This window comes from Loxodonta africana, chromosome 2 (assembly GCF_030014295.1).
Source record: "Loxodonta africana isolate mLoxAfr1 chromosome 2, mLoxAfr1.hap2, whole genome shotgun sequence".
Lineage (NCBI taxonomy): Eukaryota > Metazoa > Chordata > Mammalia > Proboscidea > Elephantidae > Loxodonta > Loxodonta africana.
This window is the reverse complement of record NC_087343.1, coordinates 213,805,351-213,825,404: the sequence shown is the minus strand read 5'-3', so window position 1 is coordinate 213,825,404 and position 20,054 is coordinate 213,805,351. Positions and strand designations below refer to the sequence as shown.

Sequence of the window (20,054 nt, the reverse complement as noted above, 5' to 3'; positions counted from 1 at the left end):
TGTAGTGGTTCCTCAAAAAACTAAAAATAGAACTACCACATGACCCAGCAAGTCTACTCTTAGGTATATGCCCAAAAGACTTGAAAGCAGACACTCAGAGACATGTATACCAATGTCCATTGCAGCACTATTCACAATAGCCAAAGGGTGGAGACAACCTAAATGCCCATCAACAGACAAATGGATAAACAAAATGTGGTACATACATACATACTGTGGAATTCTCAGCTGGCAGTAGAAATGAAATCTTCACACATGCTACAGTATGGATGGAGCTGGAAGACATTATGCTGAGCAAAATCAGCTCACAAAAGGACATATATTATATGACCTCACATACATAAAAAGGCAAGAAAAGGCAAACATATAGAGACCAAAGTTTATTGGTGGTTACCAGGGATGGAAAGGAGGGTGACGGGGAGGGCTAATGGTGATGGGAAAATTGCATTGATTAAGGGTAAGGTTGCCAGCTGATTATTATAATTGCTGTCAATAAGTTGTACACCTGTAAAAAGTTGATTGGCAAAAGTCGTGTCATAGATAGTATACAATAGTGACCCCCCTCCCCAAAAAGTAACAGCTGGGGTTTTTTTTGTGGAGGCTGTCTAAAAACCAGAAAAACAAACCCGTTGCCGTCAAGTCGATTCTGACTTATAGCAACCGTACAGGACAGAGTGGAACTGCCCCCGTAGGGTTTCCAAGGAGCAGCTGGTAGATTCAAACTGCTGACCTTTTGACTAGCAGCCAAGCTCTTAACCACTGCGTCACCATGTACAACCAAATGCTTCATGCGATTTGGTTCCTTGGTTTGGAGTTTAAGGTCATGGTTTCATGGGATATCCCAATTAGTTGGCCTAATAATATGTCGTGCATCTGTTCTATTTCCTAGTTCATTGCATAGTGCCTGGGGTCTTAAAAGCTGGCAAGCGAGCATCCAAGGCACAATAATTGGCCTCTATTCACCTGGTGCAACAGAAGGAGAGTCAGGGATAGGAGGAGCAAATGGAATGTGTGGCTAATTGGCTCCATGAACAACTACCTCCTTTGCCATGAGACCAGAAGAACTGGCTGGTGCTCAGCGACCATTACTGAACATTTTGATCAAAGATTCTGTAGAAGAATTCTGATCAAAAGGGGGAAAATGCAGAACAGAGTTTCAAATTCTCATGGACTCTAGACTTTCTGGAGCCATGGAGGGTAGACGAACCCCTGAAACTGTTGTCCTGAGATTATCTTTAATCCTTAAACCAAAAATATCCCCTGAAGTCATCTTAAAACCCAACAATAGTTTCGAAAAAACCCAATATAGTTTAGCGTAATAGTAAAAAAGGTCTGCCTTAACCATATGCTCTTTTTAAAACTGTATGCAATCAAGTTGACAACAGCAACTTGAAAGATTAGACAGTAACCTTAGGAGGCAGAGAGTTTATATTAATGAAGGAAGAACAACTCAGAAAAGGAGGGCGAGAATGGTTGTACAACTCAAATGTAATCAATGTCACTGAACTGTACATGTTGGAACTTGAATTGGTGTGTTTTGCTGTGTATATTCTCAACAAGAACAAAATTTAGAGAAAAAATCTCTCTCCACACACACACACACACACACACACACACACGTGTACACACATACACACATCCTGTTGGTTGTTTCTGTGGAGAATCCTGAGTTACAGTAACCAATCCCCTGTATTAAATTCCCTCTGTTTGAAATACTGAGTATGTTTTCCTGACTACACTAATAGTGATCTTGGCAGCAGAAATGACCTCCCAGGAAACAGTCCCTGAAACCTGGAAATCCAGATTATCTGACTGATCTGATTGAGCTGGAGCACAGTAATGACCTCATTGCCCAGGAAAAACGGTGCCCTGCAAGTTCACAGCAAAGTTCAATAGCAAATTATTACTTAAAAGATCACCGGGTGGGGTGAAGTGCCTCTTGCAGGCGAAGCTTGGGAGACCAGTGGTTTCTGCACTTGACTGTTGTAACGCCATTGGTAACTAGAGGCTCTGGGGTTGGGCTGGCTGCTCCTGCCAGCGCTAGAGAAGAGAAAGAAAAGTGTAACTCGGGGCTTTAAACTCAGATGAAGGCATGAAGACAAAACCAGAGAGCATATTTGAGAGCCAGAAAAAGAATCTTTTTAATATCTTGCAGCCATAAGATTGATAAAACTGATAACATAGGTTTGACCCTGCAGGTTGCAGCTACAAATTGAATTCACAGCCTCGCCGGATCTCTTATGTGAAAGTTAGGACGCTGATTGGAAGGACTGGGACCCTGAGAATAGCAGAGGGGACATATGGACAGACTTGAAAATCAGACTCATGAACTGGGGAGGGAAGTGTGTGAGTATAGAGAGTCGGGTGCACTGTAAATATTCCTGCTTATGATCCCAGCTTTTAATCTTCTCCACGCAAGCCAGCCACTCTTGATTATCTATGGGCGGTGTAACTTGAAACGGAGCCCTACTGCAGTCTTCCAAACGAGCAGGGAGGTTGTTGATTTTTATCTGTTTATTCCTCTCGAAGGCCACCTGTTACCTACAGTGGACATATAACCTCACATCATCACACAAAGAGAGGATATGGGCTGGGTTTGAATTCTGGTTCTACCTCCTTCTAAGTTGACAGACCTCAGGCTATTCTCTGGCCTCAGTCTCCTGGTCTGTAAAACAGGCCTAACCACGTTATCTCATGGAATTACTGTGGGGAGGAAGATGGGTAAGATCGTGAAGGGGCCTGCGATTGTACTGCCCATCTCTTCCCCATTTGTCTGGGCATGTACCCCCTGAGTAGAAGCCCTGGTGGCACAGTGGTTAACAGCTTGGCTGTTAACTAAAAGGTCAGCAGTTCAAATCCACCAGCTGCTCCTTGGAAACCCTATGGGGCGGATCTACTCTGTTCTATAGGGTTGCAGTGAGTTGGAACAGACTCAACAGCAACGGGTTTTTTTTTTTAATCCCGAGTGGAAGCTCTACGAGGGAAAAATTTCAACTCAGGTGTCATTGCCCTCCTGGGGCAGCCCAAGCAGATTAGTGGCCCCAGCATGGTGCTTAACTCAGTCCTGCCCTGTGTGTTTGGAGGTCTGCCACTGCGCACATTTTGGGCGCATTTGCCAGCACATTCTAACACGAGCCAGAGCCCTCCTCACGCCACTGAGCCAGGAGTCCCAACTTAAGAACTTTTGAGGGTGGACAGGAATATAAGTCCCACAAAGCAGCCATGAAGGGGAAGGGGGAGCCGCCTCCTAGGAGCACGACTGTACCCTTCTCTCAGGAGACTGGGTGGCACTGGAGACCATGGTGTGGGGGCCCGCCAGATGGGAAGGAAGGGATGCGGATGGGGCATGGATACCAACATCATCCTCCTTGGGGATCAGGGTCCTGACTCCACTGCCTCCTTGCCCTGAGACCTTAGCCAGGCCCTGTTGCTCTTAGGGCTGTGCTCTCCTTATCTGGAAAATAGGTCTATTTCTACCACTCCGGGTTGTGCTGATGATTAACTACCATGGAACTGACACCCCAGGGACAGAAGAATGGGAAACACCTTCTGACCCCGCCTTCTCCCTTCCTTTCCTACACCCCGGTGGGCTATTTTACCTCTCTGTTCCTCGGTTTCCCCCTCGGTAAAAGTGGGGCCAATCTCAGGGTTGATGAGAGGATGAGGATGGCAGCCCCTCCCTCTCTCAGGAGCAGCAGTGCCAAGCTGGGCAGACAAGGCCACACCTTGTTGACATATACTTCATCTAGGATGTCCATGAGCTAAAAAGTAATAAAAGGGAACAGGTCCAGAGACCAGCCGTGGCCCAGTATCATCTATAACAGGTCCTGAGTCAGAAAGGCACATGAGTGACCACCTATGGTGACCAGGCAAAAAGAGAAACCTACAGATCACAGTTTGGCAAGAGAGAGGATGGCTGAGAATGGCTGCAGAGCAGAGAGCTTGGCCTGGGACCCTCTGCCCCACCAGCATCCCTCTGCCCCTAGACACTCGGCATGACCCCACAGGACCTGCCTTCTGCAGGTGAGGTCAGGACACACAAGATGCAGGGATGGAGGACAATGGGGTCAGCACCAATGAGGGTGGGCTGGGGGCTCCAAGGCAGGGTCTGCATGGACACAGCGCCCCTGACCGGGGAGACACAGCTACTGATGCCAACACAGGCTATGCTGGAGACATGGCTTGCCAGCAGGGGAGGCAGCCCCTGAACCGGGCCTGGAGGCTGCTCCAGCCCAGCTCCCAGTTCAAATACTAAGTGTGTCGTGTGTGTGCCCAGTTGGGCATGGTGAACCATCTCCTGGTAGAACACGGTGAAGAATCCAAGGTTCAGGCTGGAACCCATTCCCCACTGGCGCCCCCAGGTTCCTCTGCTCCCCAGTGCCTGCCCTTGCCCTCTGGGCCTCCCTTACGGATCTGTGGGCTGCCCTGGAGAGGCCGTGTGGGCTTCCTAGTGTTGATGCCCCCAGCAGGCCACATTGGGGGGACGCGGGATGAGCGTGAGCTCACTGACCTTCTGAGGGGAGACATCTTCATGGCAGAATCTGTCCTGGATCCTGGGAAGGATGTGTGCATGGAGAGGGGTCCCAGAGAAGGACCAGAAGGGGGCCCAGGCCCAGCTGCCTGTGACAGCAAGGGAGGGAGAAGACCCAGACCTGGGCTGGCTGTGGGTCCACTCCTGCTTCAGCCCTCCTTTCCCTAAATGGTGCCGGGAATGGGACCCCTCAACCTTGGAGGGGACACAGGCACTGAACCCACTTCTTCTAACTAATTCTTCCTGGAGGCCGGGCATCTCTGCTCACTCCTCTTGGTGCTAGGTTCAGGTAGGGGCTTCCAAGGAGGGTGATGGGAAGGGGAAGGGCCTGACCCTTAGCCCCCTCCAGGGATTCCTGAAGGCCTAGCAGGAGAGTCTGTCACAGGGCACAGGGCTCTCCAGGGACCCACTTAGGCAAGCAGGCCACAGTGTCCCTGCAGCGGGTGGCAAGGCACTGTGCACAGTGCAGGGTGGTGGCCCCTCTGAGCGCAGTGCAGGGAAGGAGAGGAGGGAGCCTCACTACCAAAGTTGTGGGGAGGAGGGGAGGTCAGACAGAGGGAGAAGTCACCATGGAACCTGCGTTGGCACTAAGGAGGGTGGAATGGTGGGGGGCTCCTGGTTCTACCCCTGCTGCACCATCGAGTTGTGGCCTGGTGGGGGGCATCCCCCAGGGACTAACCACAGACCGACATCTCAGCACACAAGGGACTCAGGCTCCAGGGTCCTCCAGTTCTACAGGGGAGCAGGAATGGATCTGATGGTCATGGAGAGTGAGGGATGGGAGGTCAGGACCCTGAACCAGAGGGGTGCCTGCTGCCCCCAAAAGGAATCCCACAGAAAGGCCAAGTGTGCTCCAGTGGTCGGCCAGGCTGCACACAGGGGCCGATCCGGGGTGGGACCCTGGACTCACAGGCACCAGGACGTGCCCCACCACAGTGACCCCGGCAGATGTCTGGCAGCAGCAAGGGGAATCCCTCGGCAGACACGTGACTGCCTCTTGTGTGGCGGGGCATGTATTTGAAAATGGTTTGTCTCCCTCACTCCCAGCTCTGAAACATCCTAACGAAGCCCACCCATGTGGCTGCAAAGGTCAGTGACTAGCAAGTGGGCATCCCTGCCAAGAGGGCCTGTAGCCACTCTGGCTACACCCAGATGGTAGCCCTGGGGCTTGGCTCCTGGCATAAGAGGGACAACTGGGGGGGAGTGCAGGGGAAGCAGGGCGTGGGGACTGGAGGCCTTGGCTTCCTGCAGAGCTGACAGACAAAAGAAGGGAATGGGGCACTGAGGGGAGGGCAGCATCCACCTGCTCCCTGCCCTCGGCCCCGTGGCCGGAGGCATCACCACTCTTAAGATCCTGTGCATATGTACATGTGTATGCGTGTGCGTGTGTACATGTGTGCATGTGTATGCATGTGCATATGTATGTGTATATGTGTGCGCATCGTGTGCCTCAGGTGAGTGTGCACAGTTGGGCCTAGGCCAGCGCTCAGTCACCCCTTCTCTCTCTCAGGCAGGCCATCGCTTGCCCTTGGCCCCGCCCCCACACCAGGGCAGAAAAGTAGAAGAAAGAGAAGGTGTTGCCCTGGTGGCAGCCAAGGCTTGGCACTACCACCCCTGGCAGTTGGCACACAAGATTTCTTATTGCTCCTCTGGCCTCAGGGAACACTCTCCTCATCTGCAGAAGGGAGGTGGCAGCAGGGGTCCCAAATCAGCTTTCCTGCTGATGACAGGATCTGCCCCTTGCCCCTCCGGAAAGCCCAGAGCAGGGACCAGCAGGTGGGACCCCCAGACTGCTGCAGATACGTCCCTGTTCATGCACTATCCTGGCCCCAGGTCCTCACCTGCTTGCCCATCACAGGCATGAGCAGGCTGGAGCAGCCTCCTGAGGAGCTGCTGGTCTCTGCAGAGCACGTGCTGCTGGGGCTGCTGCTGCCCGGCCTCCCCCTTCTGCACAGCAACCAGCTCCCCAGCCACCGGCACCCTCTGCCAGCCCTTCTCTTGGGAAGGGAGGGCATGGGGGTTGTGAGGACCAGCCCAGGAGGGGATGAGGACGGAGGCAGGAAGAATGTCCTCTTCCCACCATCCTGGGCCTCCTTCAAAAACAAAGGGACGCTGCCAGGGGTCTGGAGATGGGGCCACAGAGAGGTGTCCTTACAAAAATAACTGAGTCTGGTCCCGGCAGGGCCGAGGTTTCCTGAGAGCACACAGATGGCCGGGCAAAGGCCGAATGAAAAGGTCCAGAACAGAGCACTCCCGCCTGGGGGGCCGGGGTTACGGTTGCACACGCTCCAGGTACTGCGGCAGGGGGTTCTCCTTGACATACTTCTGGATGTACCAGCACGTGAGATGGGCCTTCAGGTCCTCCTCCACCACAAAGTCCAGCGCAGCCTGGGAGCCGGTGGAGAGGAAAGAGCATCAGTGCTGTCGAGCTGAGCCCAGAGTGCAGTGCACGGCCATTCGGGCTGCCACACACCTACTGACTGAAAGGGGGTTGCCACTCTGTCCCTGCTCTGCCTGCCCCAGCCCTTGGAACTGCCCACAGGACCCTGGCCAAACCCTTGAGGAGGTCTTGGACATGTGAACACCATTATTTCCCAGTTTAGTTGGGGAAACTGAGGCACAAAGCAGTTTGGCAAGCTGCCCAAGACCACACAGCCAGAAAGAAGGTGAGCCAGGATTGTCAACTCAGGATTGCTGAGAGACCATGTGCGGAGGGGACGTGGGTGTGGGTAAAGCATATGGCTTTGGGAGGGCAGCACGGAAGGCCCACAGCAGCCATTAGAGGGACCAGAGCCAGACCAGCGCTCCTTTCTGCTCTACAGCCCCCACCCCAGCTTCTGTGCTTCCCAGCACGCCCTACCCTCCCCTAGTCTCAGGGCCTTGGCACCAACAGGCCCCTCTTCTTTTTCAACCCATCCTTCAACTCCTGCTCCTTTGATGCCACTTCCTAGAAGCCTCCAGGGGTCGCCTAAAGGCTTCCATAGCCCTCTAGGGCTTCCCTGTACCCCACAAGGTCACATTGTGGCAGCCTTCCAAAGTCAATGTCTGTGGTGGGATGGCGTTGGCGGGGGGCGGGGAGGGGCATTTGTGCACTTTGGTCTGTGGCTATCGTCCTTTTGTCCACTTCTCTACAACAAGCTCATGAGCCCTAAGAGCGAGGGATAAATCTGAGTTGTCTTCACCTCCCTCGCCTTGCCTTGCCTTGCCTTGCCTTGCTTTGCAGGATGCCTTGTACTCTGTATACGTCTTAATATTTGCTGAAATGCAGTGGAGGCGGCCAGGGTGGGGCCAGCAGGTGGCCTCCACTGAGCACCTACCATGTGCTGGTGGTGGCCCCGCTACCCATCTCATGCCTTAGCCAGTCTCTCCAGTTCTATAGCCTCCAAGGCCTGCCTTCCTCCATCTCCTGGTCACAGGCTTTATCAGCCAGACCACTGGCCGCTACCCTAGCCTCACCAACCTATCTCCCCATTTTGCAGATGAAGAAAGCAAAGCCCTGAGGGCACCTGTTGGAGGTCCAGCACTGGGCTGGGCTGGGCTGGGGTCCAAGGGGGCATGCCCTTATCCCCTAGGGGGGGCCACTGGGCAGGGGGCTAAGCAGGCTCCCTGGGTGAGGGAGGCAGGTGCCTGCCCAGGCTCCCTCGACCTCCCCATTCTGCCCAGGGCATGAACCCTCCGTGAGCCTCAGTTTCCAGATCTGCGACGTGGGGTAGTCCCTGCAGACATAGCTCACAGAATTGTCAGTACAGAGGGAGAGAGGACAGATGCCACTTAGAGAGAACATTTCTGCCCTAGATAGGCAAAGGCTCCATGAGCCCAGCCCGCCCTGGCCGGCACCCAAATAAACAAGGGCAGGAAAGGAGGCCTCATTCCCCTGGGAGTGGGAGAGAGCAGGCAGAGAAAGAACCCTGGGGCAACCCATACATGGAACCTATTGTAGCAGCTCCATCAGGGAAGTTAAAACCTTTCTTTGCTCTTCATTAGCCCCAAACCTACTCCCCAGTAGCCCTTGTTGAAGTGCTTTGGGGAATGAGCTGCCCTGGGGGGCTAGGAGGGGGACAAGCTGGTGAACTGTTCATTCAGCTCACTCACGCGATCACTCAGGAATTTACTGAGAACCTACTATATGCCAGGCGCAGGGGCGGCGAGAGTGGAGAGAGGACGTCAGGCATCTGTGAAACACTTGACACACAGGTGATGAGGCCACACATTAGTGGCCACCACAGGGCAGGGCAGGAGGCAGAGGTTCCAGCTGCAAAGGAGCAGTCACAGCCGGCTGGCCCTTGCCCTGTGCCTGGGGGTAGCTGGGAGGGCAGCACCTCCTAGCTGGCACAGCGGCTGCCCCAGCCCGGGAGAAGCTGAGAAGGTGACACTGACTGACAAACGCCCATCCCAAGCTGAGATGTGGACACTTGAGTCTGGGCTATGGCCAAGACCCAGGCTAGATCTGGTCAGCACCACCTCACCTCCAGCTCTGCCCCTGAACCCCCACTAGTCACCCTCCCTTGCACCCTGCCCTCATGCTGCCTCTCCCCTCCCCCTACCCAGCCCTGGGTGCTGCCCCCCAACTTTTCCCACCCTGCACCACCCCCACCCCCAGGCTGCCCTACCTTGGCGAGGTGCTTGGCGATGCCTCGCCCACGGTAGGCGTCAGGGACTTCCGTGTGCTGTAGGTCCACGGTCCGCTTGCCAACGTACTCATAGAGCAGGACAGCCCTGTCGTGACACCCTGAGAGCAGAGGAAACAGGGTGAGGCATGGAGATTCCAGGGGCACAGGAACCCGGGGAGGCAGGCAGGGCTCGGCAGGTCAGCCTGGGCTCAGACCCTACACAGGCCCAGCTGACCCGATTCCTGGCCTCTGTGGACTCAGCAGTGGAAGCTAGGGGTGGAAGTTGAGAGGGACTGGCATTTGGAGCCAGGCTGTTGGAGATGAGTCCTCAGTAACCTTGGGCCATTCATGCAATCTCCCTGCGTCTCAGCAGGTGTATAATTTATAACATGGAGCACAGATATAATTTATAGCATTTCTTAAAGGGCTATTTAGAGGATTAAATGAGTTCATCTCTGTAACATGCTTAGAATGGTAGTTGTTGTCAGCTGCTATGGAGTTGGCCCCGACTCGTGGCGACCCCATACACAATGGGACAAAATGCGGCCTGGTCCTGCACCATCCTCATGATAGGTTGCAGATCAGATCATTGTGATCCATAGGGTTTTCACTGGCTGATTTTCAGGAGTAGATTGCCAGGCCTTTCTTCCTAGTCTGTCTTAGTCTGGAAGCTCCACTGAAACCTGTTCAGCATCACAGCAACATGCAAGCCTCCACTGACAGACGGGTGGTGGCTGCCCACGAGGTGCACTACCTAGGAATTGAACCGGGGTTCCCACACAGGAGGAAAGAATTATTGGTACCTTTTTTTAGAAAGTACCAAAGAAGCCCTGGGGGTGCAACAGTTAAGCGTTCTACTGTAACCAAAAGGTTGGTGGTAACCCACCAGCAGCTCCACAGGAGAAAAGACCAGGTGATCTGCTTCTGTAAAGACTACTGCCTAGAAAACCGTACGGGGCAGCTCTACTCTGTAACCTGGGGTCACTATGAATCAAAAACCGACTTGACGGCACCCAACAACAACAGATCAGACCAGCACCATGGAAGCCTTCCTTATCATCATTGGTATTAGCATCCCAAGGCCCCTCCACCCCTTCCACGGCCCAGCTCTCTGAGTCCCTACCTGAGCCCCCTCCAGAAGGTCCCAGGGCCCAGTGCTGGACACACAGTAGGGCTGGGCAAACCCTCAACTACACCAGAGCACAAAAAGACAAGAGAGCCAGGGCCAGGAAAGACATGAGGACCACTGTCGGGCCCTGGCAGAGATGCAGTCAGCGGGCTGCGGTCCCCTGGACACCGGTGTTCACACCTCTCGGGTCTGCGTGGGCAGAGAGGCCTGTGATGGGGGCTTACTGGCCCATCCCCCAGACTCCTCCTATAGAAAAGGAACTGGTTTGTTCAACCACAGTTTTTGTTCCTCATTCAATCAACCAGTTATCTAACGAGCTCTAAGCGTTGTTTGTGATTCTGGGAGTACAGCAGGGAACAAGCCAGACAAGACCCCTGCCTTCATGAAGCTGACGTCCTAGAAGTGGAGACGGACAGTAACCAAGAAAAGCCAAGGACTGTGTAGCACATCAGGGGTGAGGTGTGCTACAGAGAAAAGCACGCAGGGAGGGGCTGTGGTGAATGCTGGGCAGGAGAAGCCTCATGAGAAAGGGGTTTGGGGACGGAGACCTAAAGGAGGAGAGGGAGTCAGTCGCGGGATAACTGGGGGGACAGTGTTCTAGGCAGAGGCAACAGCCAGTGCAAAGGCTCTGAGGCAGGGGTGTGCCTGGTATGTCTGGGGAACAGCAAGGAAGCCCGGTGGCTGAAGTGGAGTGAGTCAGGGTGTGGTGAGATGAGTTTCTTTATGTGACCTTTTGCCTTTGTTCTGTGAAGAGAGTAAAAGAAAACCGCTTGGGAGATTTTCCCCTGGGCCCTGAGGAGCTGTTACAGTTGCCCTCGCCCTTTGGAGAAGCTTCTAACTTTTGCCCAGGGAAGAAGCCAGTTCCTGCCAGCAGAAAATATCAGTTACTGTGCAAATATATGGAGTGAGGGGACTGGCCAGTTTAGTCCAGAGAGGGGGACTGGTCAGTTATTACGCAAATAGGGTGCACAAAATCCACCCAATAGGATTGGCCCACTTGCCTATATAAACACCCATTCCACAGGGGTTGAGGGGGACCTCACTGTCATCAAGAAGAGGCTGGAGCGGAGCACATCCTTAGGACCTGGGGTACCTACACTGAGAATCTCCTAGACCCAGGAGACAAGAAAGCTGTAACACTGGAGCGGCAGTAGCAGAACCAGGAGACTGGAGCGAGACAACATGGTAGGCTTCCTGGCCCACTGAGTGAAGTGGCTACAGTGGGCTTACCAACCCACAGAGCAAGAAAGCCTAGCGCCTTCAGCAAGAGGCTTGCTGGCACAGTGGGGTGCCTCCAAGCACTTGTCAGGGGAACTAAAAGAGCTGTAACACTTGCCTGAGCAGGGAGGGGCCAAGAGAAGGACTGTCCTGAGGGGGCCGAGGGAGCCTGTCCTCATGAGGATGAGAGGAGTCCTATCCTCAGGAGGCCAAGGGGAGCCTGTCCTGAAGGGGCCAAGGGGAGTCGTGTCCTCAGGGGGCCGAGGGGAGCCTGTCCTGAAGGGGACAAGGGGAGTCGTATTCTCGGGGGGCGAGGGGAGCCTGTCCCCAGGGGGCTGGGAGGAGCCTGTTCTCAGGGGGCTATAGAGGAGCCTGTCCTGAAGGGGACAAGGGGAGTCCTATTCTCAGAGGGCTGGGGGGAGCCTGTCCTCGGGGGGCCTAGAGGAGGCCTGCACAGGAGGGGGAAGGGGAGGGGAGAGAGTGACTGTCCTGCACTAAAGAAGGAAGGGATGTGCTCTTCACTTTGGGGGAGCATTCCAGACCTTGCCCCTGTGCTTCCTGACATTGATCCCGTTCCAGTTACTCAATTAGTCCTGATCCATGTTACCTCCCTAATAAACCATATAACTGAGTACGGTCTGTGTGCTATGTGTGGCCACTGCAATACATTACTGAACTCAGCAGAGAAGTTCTCTAGAGAGTGCTGCTGGGAGGATGGCTAGTGTCAGAATTGGTAAAAAGTTCGGAGAGAGGAGGTGTGTCTGATCTCCACCTCCTAAGAATCAGCTTTGGGCTGATGCTGATTCTTATTCTCCCTGAAGTCAGACAAGGTCCAGCGCTATTGCTATGGTGTTACAGAGGAGGAGGGGACAGGGCTGTTTGGCCAAGGAGAGCCAGGGGAGGCCCCTCCAAAGAGAATGCCTCTGAGCTGTGCACATGAACAGGAGGAAGCAGCAGAGGGAAGGGTTGGGGATACATAGCAGAGGGCAGGGTTGGGGATACATAGCAGAGGGCACAGCCTGTGCAAAGGCCCTGAGGTTGGAACACACAATTCACTGGCTCTAAAAGACATGTCAATGTCACATGTCTAATTCGTAAAAGTAACTTGCTTTTCCTGTGTTTTAAAGTTAAAGCACCACAGATAATCCAGTCTTCGATGCAGCCTGGGCTCCCAGCCTATGCTAGGTGTCATGGCGGTAAGAGCGACCAGCTGAGATATACAGTGACCCACCCAGGGTCCCACGGCAAGTCAGACACTGGAACAGAGTCCAACCCCAGTTACACAGCTTTCTGGTCCAGGTTGTTTCTGTTGACTCTCCCTAAAGCTCCAGGATGGAGGCTGCCATTCACCTCCCCACCCCTAGATGGGGAAACTGAGATGCAAAGGAGGGGCACTGACCCATCTGAAGTCAAAGGCCAAGTCTACGCTCCAGGTCCTGAGCCAAGTTCATCCCTTCTGCTCCATAACTCGCACTCTGGCCTCCAGGCCTTTGCCTGAGCCAGCCCTTCTGCCTGCAGTGCCCTGCCCCCCTTTTTGGCCAGGCAGGGTTCCTATTTGCCCCCAGGCCCAGCTGAGGGTAGCCCCCAGCCCCTGGCATGTCCTCACATGGCCCGTCTGCAGCATCACATGCCTGTGCCCACTGCCCTGGCTGTGCTGCCTGGTGCTGGGCTCTCGGATCTCAGTTACTGCCACCTGTCAGGGTTAATTCAGCTCACCCAGGACAGGCAAGCTAAGAGCAGGAGGTTATTTCAGGGCTGACCTGGTCACCGAGGGAGCTGCCCACCTCTCCTGGCCACTCAGTTATCCAGAAGCTCATCGAGTTTCAGGTGCTGGGGTGAAGCAGCGAACAAAACTGACAAAAAGCCCTTCCTCGGGGAGGTCCCACTTCAGCGGGGAGATAGACAGGTAAGGTGATATTAGAGGGGACAAGGGCCAAGTCAATGCAATAGAGCAGGGAAGGGCACGGGAAGAGGTGCAACTTTAAGAGGGTGGACAGAGGCCTCTCTTGGGCAAAGATCTGAAAGAGGTGAGGAACCAAAAGGCTATCTGGGGGAAGGGCATTCTCAGTAGAGGGAACAGCAAGTGCAAAGCCCTGACGTAGCCTTCCGAGGACAAGGTGGTTGGACCCGAGTGTGTGAGGGGCTGGGGAGGAAACCAAGTCAGAGGGTCAGGGGCTGGGTCAGGCAGGGCTTTGCAAGACTGTCACTGAAAAGGTTTCAAATTTCATTCCATCATCCACCTCTGCAAAGCAGGGCCTCAAACCCCAGCACATTTGCTTGTGTTCCTCTGTTCGTTCAGGCATTCATTCATTTACCCCACAATTAACATTCCTGGAGTGCCCATTGGGCTGTCATGGACTCTCTGCCTCCCTGCCGACCCCTGGGGGTCCCATGCGCTTGGTTACTGTGAATGCCTGGCCCAGAGCAGACAGACGTGAAACATCTGTTGCACAAACACACGCTCATCCCTCTCTGTCCAGCACACGCTGCGGGGGGGGGGGGGGGCACGGGTCAAGGCAGGCTTCTGGCCATGCCCCGCCTGGCATGGCCTGCGCTCTCAGGCCCAGGACTCCCAGGAGGCAACAGGACCAGCCGGCTGTAGCGAACGCCAGGCCCACGCCAGGCCCAGGCCCAGCTCTCTCCACACGCTCATAGCTCAATCTGCACGATAACCCCACCGGGAGACTGAGGCTCAGAGAAGCCAGGTCATACAGCTTGGAGGTGGTGGGTGACAGGGCTGAGCTCAGCGAGGAGGGTTTGTGGCCAGAAGAGGACCAGAGGGCATCCGGGGTCACAAGGGCAAGTGTGGGGCTGCTCGTGAGAGAAAGATGCACCCCACTGGGTGGGGGGCACCTGATACTTAATTGCCAACCTTGTGCCTCTGGCCTGTGCCTGGGACTTCACTGTTGGAGGGCCCTCAGGGGTCATCAGCAATAGTCGCTCATGCCTGCTGCACGGCTTACAAGGCACTTTCCCTCCTCATGGCCAATGCCAAACTCCTGCAGACCCCTGAAAATAGCCAACCTCAGGGGCTCAAGCCCAAACCTTGGACTGTCCTTGTCTTCTTCCTCTCTCACACCTACCAGCAGGGCTGTGGCCACAAATCTGAGCACGGCCAGCTAAACAGCTACCACCTACTCTGGTTGCCTGCCTCACGGGTGCCACAGCCGCCTCAGGGCCTCCCTTCTTCTGAGCCTCCCCCCAGGTCCCCGAGAGACAGGTCCTATGAAAGCAGGCATCAGACCCCAGCCTCTGCACCTACTTTGGGCCTTTGTTCCAGCCCCATTGGCCTCTTGCTGCTTCTCTGCCCCCAAGAAGGATCAGCTCCTCATTATCTGAGGGGAGCCCAAATGTCACCTTCTTCCCCAGAAAGGTCCCCACCCCCTGCCCCAGGTGGCTGCCATCCCTCGAGAGCAGATACAGGCAGCCTCACTGTTAGCCACTCTGGCGCCCTGGGCAGAGGGTGGCTGGGCCTGTGGGTACTGTTATCTTGGCTCTAGGTGCAAGGGCAAGGCCACCTGGGCGCACCCTGGCTCCAGTGCCAGGCCCTTATCTGGGGGAAGCAGTACTTGTAGCCCGGGGAGTGATGACGGCAGGTACCAAATGAACTGGCTTAAGGCTGACAGGCCCTGTGTCTGAGTCCTTGCTCTGCCAGCTGGCCTCTGGGGTCCAAGGGTCTCATCTATCCTTGAGACAGTCACGACAACCATCTCCCTCCTGGGGCCCTGAGAATCAGATCCAGATCTCAGAATGGGGGGCCCTTCCCTAGGTCTCCCCAGACCAAGGCCCTCCACTCTCCCCAGCCCCAGGCAGATTGAACCTTGGATAAACAGGCACCAGGAAATGACCAGGAAGGCAGTCACAGAGAAGGCAAAAGCAGGCTGGTTCAGAAAAGGTTCTGCTCCACCAGTCACCCAAGGAAGGTTGCAGACCAAAATGCTCATTGTTCAGATGAGAAAACTAAGGCAGAGCTAAAGCCAAAACCCAGGTCCCTGTTTCACCTCTTCCTGTAGGAAGTGGGGCACACATCCTGGCTGAGGAGGACAAGGCAGGTCAAGGAGGAGCTGCTCGGGGGTGGAGCCCTCTCCCGACTTCCTTCAGCCTCCAGATAATGAGGCCCTCAGATGGAGCCCTAGGGGCTAGATTCTGGCTTAGCTACTACCTGGCTCTGTGACTCGATTTCCTCATCTCTAAAATGGTGATAACACAAGCTAGTGTTTAAGAGACTGGATGTGGGGACCAGACAAGCCTGAGCTCCTTCTCTGAGGCCCTGTGTCAGCAAATTCCTTGAACATCTGTCCAGAACTCAGTCATTTCTCCCTACCCCCACTCTCACTGCCCTGCTGTGTCCGGTTTCCAAGGCCCTTGCACCTCCCCTGCTTGCCCCACTACTTCTCTAATCTCCTCTTCTGCCACCCTCCTCTCTCACCCCTCCACTTCAGCCCCTCGGCCTCCCTGCTTCTCTGAACGCACACCAGACACCACAGGGCCTTTGCTCCTGCTGCTCTCTGCAGCGGCTCCCTTCTTGCCTCCTTCACGCCTGTACTAAAAGGCCACCTTCCCAAGGGGCCTTCCTGGATACCTGATTCTAAGTAGCAACCCCTTCCTCAACACTCTCTCCCAGTCAGGCTTTGCCTGTCTTGAGCATGGCTGGGTCCCCGGCACCTAGAAAGCGCTTCATGTGCAGCAGGTGCCCAGTAAGTATCTGGGGTGAATCCCAGGCTTCCACCTTTGAGGTGTAAGAGCTGGGCAAGGCACTTCACCGCTTTTTGCCTCATTTTACCCATTTGTAAAATGGGAGGATCAGCTTTCCCTCACCCTGCCCAGCAACGCATGAGAATACGTAAGTGATTCCAAGTATACTAGCCCTGAAAAACAGCATGTACTTAATAAACACACCTCTAACACCTGGAACCAGAGCTTGCTGGAAGCTCCTCAGCCTAACTCTGGCTGAGGTGGACCTGGGCACACATCTGCCCTGCCAACCTGGAGCCCAGGGAGCCTGGCCGTGAAGCCTTGGCACTCACATCTCTCTGCAGGCATACGGCAATGAGTTGCCAGCCTCAAGGACTTGTCTGGCAGCTGCCCAGCTAAGGGCATGGCGGGGGGTGATCAGACCATAGGTGGGCCCATCCCAGTGGGTAGGCCCCTCCCCTACCCCTAGAGACTCACTAAGACCCAGCCTGGCCTGGTTGCCCTGGAGAAGGCCCAAGTGGGCACACAGACCCTGCCCAGGGGACCTGGAAGGTAGCTGCCAGCTCCACTTCCACTTTATCCCTTGCCTCTCTACCCAGAGCTGATGTTTGTAGGTAGCCACCAGAGGCTGGACCTGGGACAGGGGAAGCTAAGATGAGGCTAGCATGCCTGGCCAGGTGGTGGTCATCTCTGGTGAGCTGTGCTTTGGCTGGACCTACTTGGAAGAGAAAGGAAAAAAACCCTCAGTGTTTCCTTTTTCGTTCTGCCTCTTGAGGCCCCAAACAAACCTCAGAAAGGAGGCTGACATGCCACACAGCTTCAGCCCATCAGCGAGGCAGTGTATTAAGTATCCTGGAAGGCCAGGCTGGGGCTGGCATCCACAGCAACAGAGAACTTGCTCCCATTTGGAAAGAACATGTGCTGTGGGATCAGTCCAGCCAGGTCTCAATTCCAGTTCCAGCACCACGTGATGTTGAGCAAGCCACTTCCTTCTGAGCAAGCCTGTGCAGCCTGAGCCTCAGTTTACTCATCTGTAATGCTGGGTGACAATGTCACATCACAGAGATGTTGTGACAGAGCATCCATGAGGCAGTGGATGTGGCAGGGCCTGGCCTGACACCCAGCACCGCCCTATGCGGGTCTGAGAAATGCAGTGTGGGCTGGGGCAAGCCCAGCTCACAGCCAGACCTGTCCCAGCTCTGCACCATTCCACTCCACGACTCAGGAGCCTTTCCCTTGGGGGGCCCCCATCTCCTCTGAGATGGGCGCAGTGGCTTCAAGGGCCCTTCCTGCTTGACCCTCCTGCAGGAGGCCTGGCTGAGAGAGCAGAGAAGTTATCAACACAGAGGGTGGGATGGTGAGACACAGCGAGTGGGTGCTCCTCAATTTCATAATTCTATTTAGCACCTCCCCCTTCTAGGAGGAAGGGGGGTGTGGGCTAGGGAGTGGTGAGACCTTTCTCTGCAGGAAAGAGAACTCGCCCTGGCTCTGGCTTTAAAAATAATGGTCAGTCCCTGTTTGTGGCCCACTCAGAGCAATGTTCTGAAACTTTGCTCTTCTTTCTGCAGTTCGTCCTTTACAACCAGCCAACATGTATGCACTAGTGTTATTCCCATTTTAGAGATTTAGAAACTGAAGTACACAGACAGAGATCTGGCCAAAGTCTCAGAGCCATCATCTCCTAAACATCCTGTCAGGGGCAGAAGCCCCTCTTCATCAGCCCTAGGTCCACCCAGGGGATTCTCCAATCTCCTCGGTGTAGGAAAGATAAAGTTCCCAAGAACAGCAAGAAGCGATCTAACAGCTGGCAAGAGGCGGGAAGGGGCAGGTCACAGTTGACCCACTCTCCAAGATCTCAAACAGCAGCCCTCGCCGGGGGCCAAACACCCGAAAACAGTCGGGCCTGAGCAGGTGCGGGTTCCCAGAGGCTCTAAGGCAGGGGGATGGTGACAAGAGACTGCCTCTGCGCCTCCTCTTTCGACCCTGGGGACACTGCTCGCCCGGCCGGCATCTCAATCTGCTGCGCGCAGACCTGGCTGCCCCCTCGGCTCTGATGCTCCGCATAAGGCACCTCTCCCGGGAAGTCCTCTCCTCCAGCAGCGCGCGAGTCGGACGCGCCCCACCTAACCTCCAAGTGCAGCTTCCGGCACAGAAACAGCCGGTGGCGGCGCGGGACACACTGCAGCGCCTCTCCCCCAGATCGAGGGTCAGGGTCCGGGGTCCAGGGGGCGGGGATCCAGGGACCCGGGGGTCCGGCGGACCGCGGATTGAGGGTCGAGGTCCGGGCATCCGGAGGACCGGGAACCAAGGCTCGGGGTTCCGGGATCCGGGAGGCGGGGGCCGGGGACCCGGGGACCCGGGGGCCGGGGTCCCGGGAGGCGGAAGCCAGGGGCCGCGAGGCGGCGGCGCGGGCGCTCCAGCTAGAGGGCAGTCTCGGCAGTGCCCGCTGGGCTGCAGACAAAAGGCGGGGGGCGGGCCGGGCCGCGTTACCGTTGAGCCGGACGGTGAACTGGCGGCGCCGGCGGTCGTGCTCCACGCGGATGGGGCAGCCTTGCTCCAGGGCGCCCGGCGGCCCCGCTGCCGTCGAGTGAGCCATCAGTGCGCGCCGGGCGCCCTCGGACCCGGGGCCGGGCGCTCGGCGCGGGGGTGAGGCGGCCTGTGGCGGAGGCGCAGAGACCTCAGGCGGCGGCGCAGAAACTGACACTCGGCGGCGGCGGCGGCGGCAGCAACAACAACAAAAAAATAAAGAAAAAGAAAATCCTGGGGCCAGGAAATCAGCTGTGCGGTCACGTGCGGCGCGCGGCCAGTCAGCGAGCGGACCTCTGTTTTGATGTGTTCCACCCGGCTCTTAAAGGGGCCGTGCCACCCCTCGAGGGCGCCCCGTGCGCCTCCGGGCACCGGCAGCTCTCTCTCCTGCGCTTGGCCCACAGCAACTTTGTGGCCCCACCCGAACCCCTTCACCTGTAGTGGCATTGTAATTATCGCCACGATAGCCACCATTTATAAAGCACTTGCTGTGAGCGCAGCCATGCATAGTCAAGGCCTGGTACACAGAAAACCCTCCGTACGTACTCACTGCGCTAAAATCCTATACACCGTCCCTTTGCAGGTGAGGAAAGAGCGGCCCAGGGCAACAAAAAGACATTGAGTAAGGTCAGACACAGCTGGGGCCGTGGTGCGAGTGGAACTGCGGAGCCCCCCTCATGCGCAGCTGGATCTGCTGGGGGAGATTACCCGGAGAAGCCTTGTTCGGGATGGAGTGAGATGCCACAGGCAGAAGTGCAGGAAGAGGGCTTGGAATTCCTGGGTGCACTTCACAAATGGGGAAACTGAGTCCCAAGCGGGGCGGGGACTTACTTGAGGACACACAGGACCCTCAGGCCCAGACTTCTTTTTCGAAAGGTGCCGTGACTAGCCGCCCGTAGTTCTCACGCACAGCTTCGCACTCAATCATGTGTCTGTAAACTACGTTTAATATTTTTCTAATTAAGGGTTCAGCTTGATGTTCACACATGTGATTGCCACCCCAAAAAAGATACAGACACTCTTGCCTGGTTCCCTAGGGCCCCTCATATCAGCGCTCCATCCCTTGAGTCAACAGTATCCCGACTTCTAGCATCATTGACTAATTTGTTTTTTTCTAGAACTTCATATAAATGGAATCATATATATATATTTGAGTCTTTTTTTTTTTTTGCTTAACATTTTATCTGTGAGATTCATCTATGTTGTATCATGTCGTTTGCTGAATAGTATTCCATTGTGTGCATATACCACAATTTATCTGTCCATTCACCTCTTGGTGGGCATTTGGGTTGTTTTCAGTTTTTGACTATTATGCATAAATCTGCTGTGAACATTATTGAACACG

At 55.3% G+C, this 20,054-nt stretch overlaps 1 protein-coding gene across 2 annotated transcripts; it reads right to left on the bottom strand.

The window, feature by feature from the left end:
• Positions 1 to 2,116: 2,116 nt before the first annotated feature.
• Positions 2,117 to 18,839, bottom strand: NATD1 (N-acetyltransferase domain containing 1). Of its 2 annotated transcripts, XM_064279428.1 has the most exons (4): positions 18,674 to 18,839; positions 9,142 to 9,260; positions 3,600 to 3,761; positions 2,117 to 2,541 (listed from the first exon to the last, which is right to left on the bottom strand). In XM_064279428.1, exons 1-4 carry the CDS (start codon positions 18,777 to 18,779, stop codon positions 2,515 to 2,517), a joined length of 414 nt encoding a protein of 137 aa, XP_064135498.1. In that variant the 5' UTR covers positions 18,780 to 18,839; the 3' UTR covers positions 2,117 to 2,514. The 2 variants fall into 2 exon arrangements, with proteins under 2 accessions (XP_064135498.1, XP_003420699.2); XM_003420651.4 differs by having other exon boundaries at positions 2,117 to 6,919; positions 18,674 to 18,805.
• Positions 18,840 to 20,054: the final 1,215 nt, after the last annotated feature.

What these genes read in the sequence shown, in the direction of transcription:
- NATD1 (XM_064279428.1), bottom strand. Translation starts at nt 18,779, where the DNA reads ATGGCTCACTCGACGGCAGCGGGGCCGCCGGGCGCCCTGGAGCAAGGC. An exon ending in TCGCCAAGCACCTCGCCAAG is followed by an intron (nt 3,762 to 9,141) that starts GTAGGGCAGCCT and finishes ATTACTTTTTAG; the next exon opens with CTCATGGACATCCTAGATGA. An exon ending in GGAAACCGAGGAACAGAGAG is followed by an intron (nt 2,542 to 3,599) that starts GTAAAATAGCCC and finishes TGTCCACTGTAG; the next exon opens with GTAACAGGTGGCCTTCGAGA.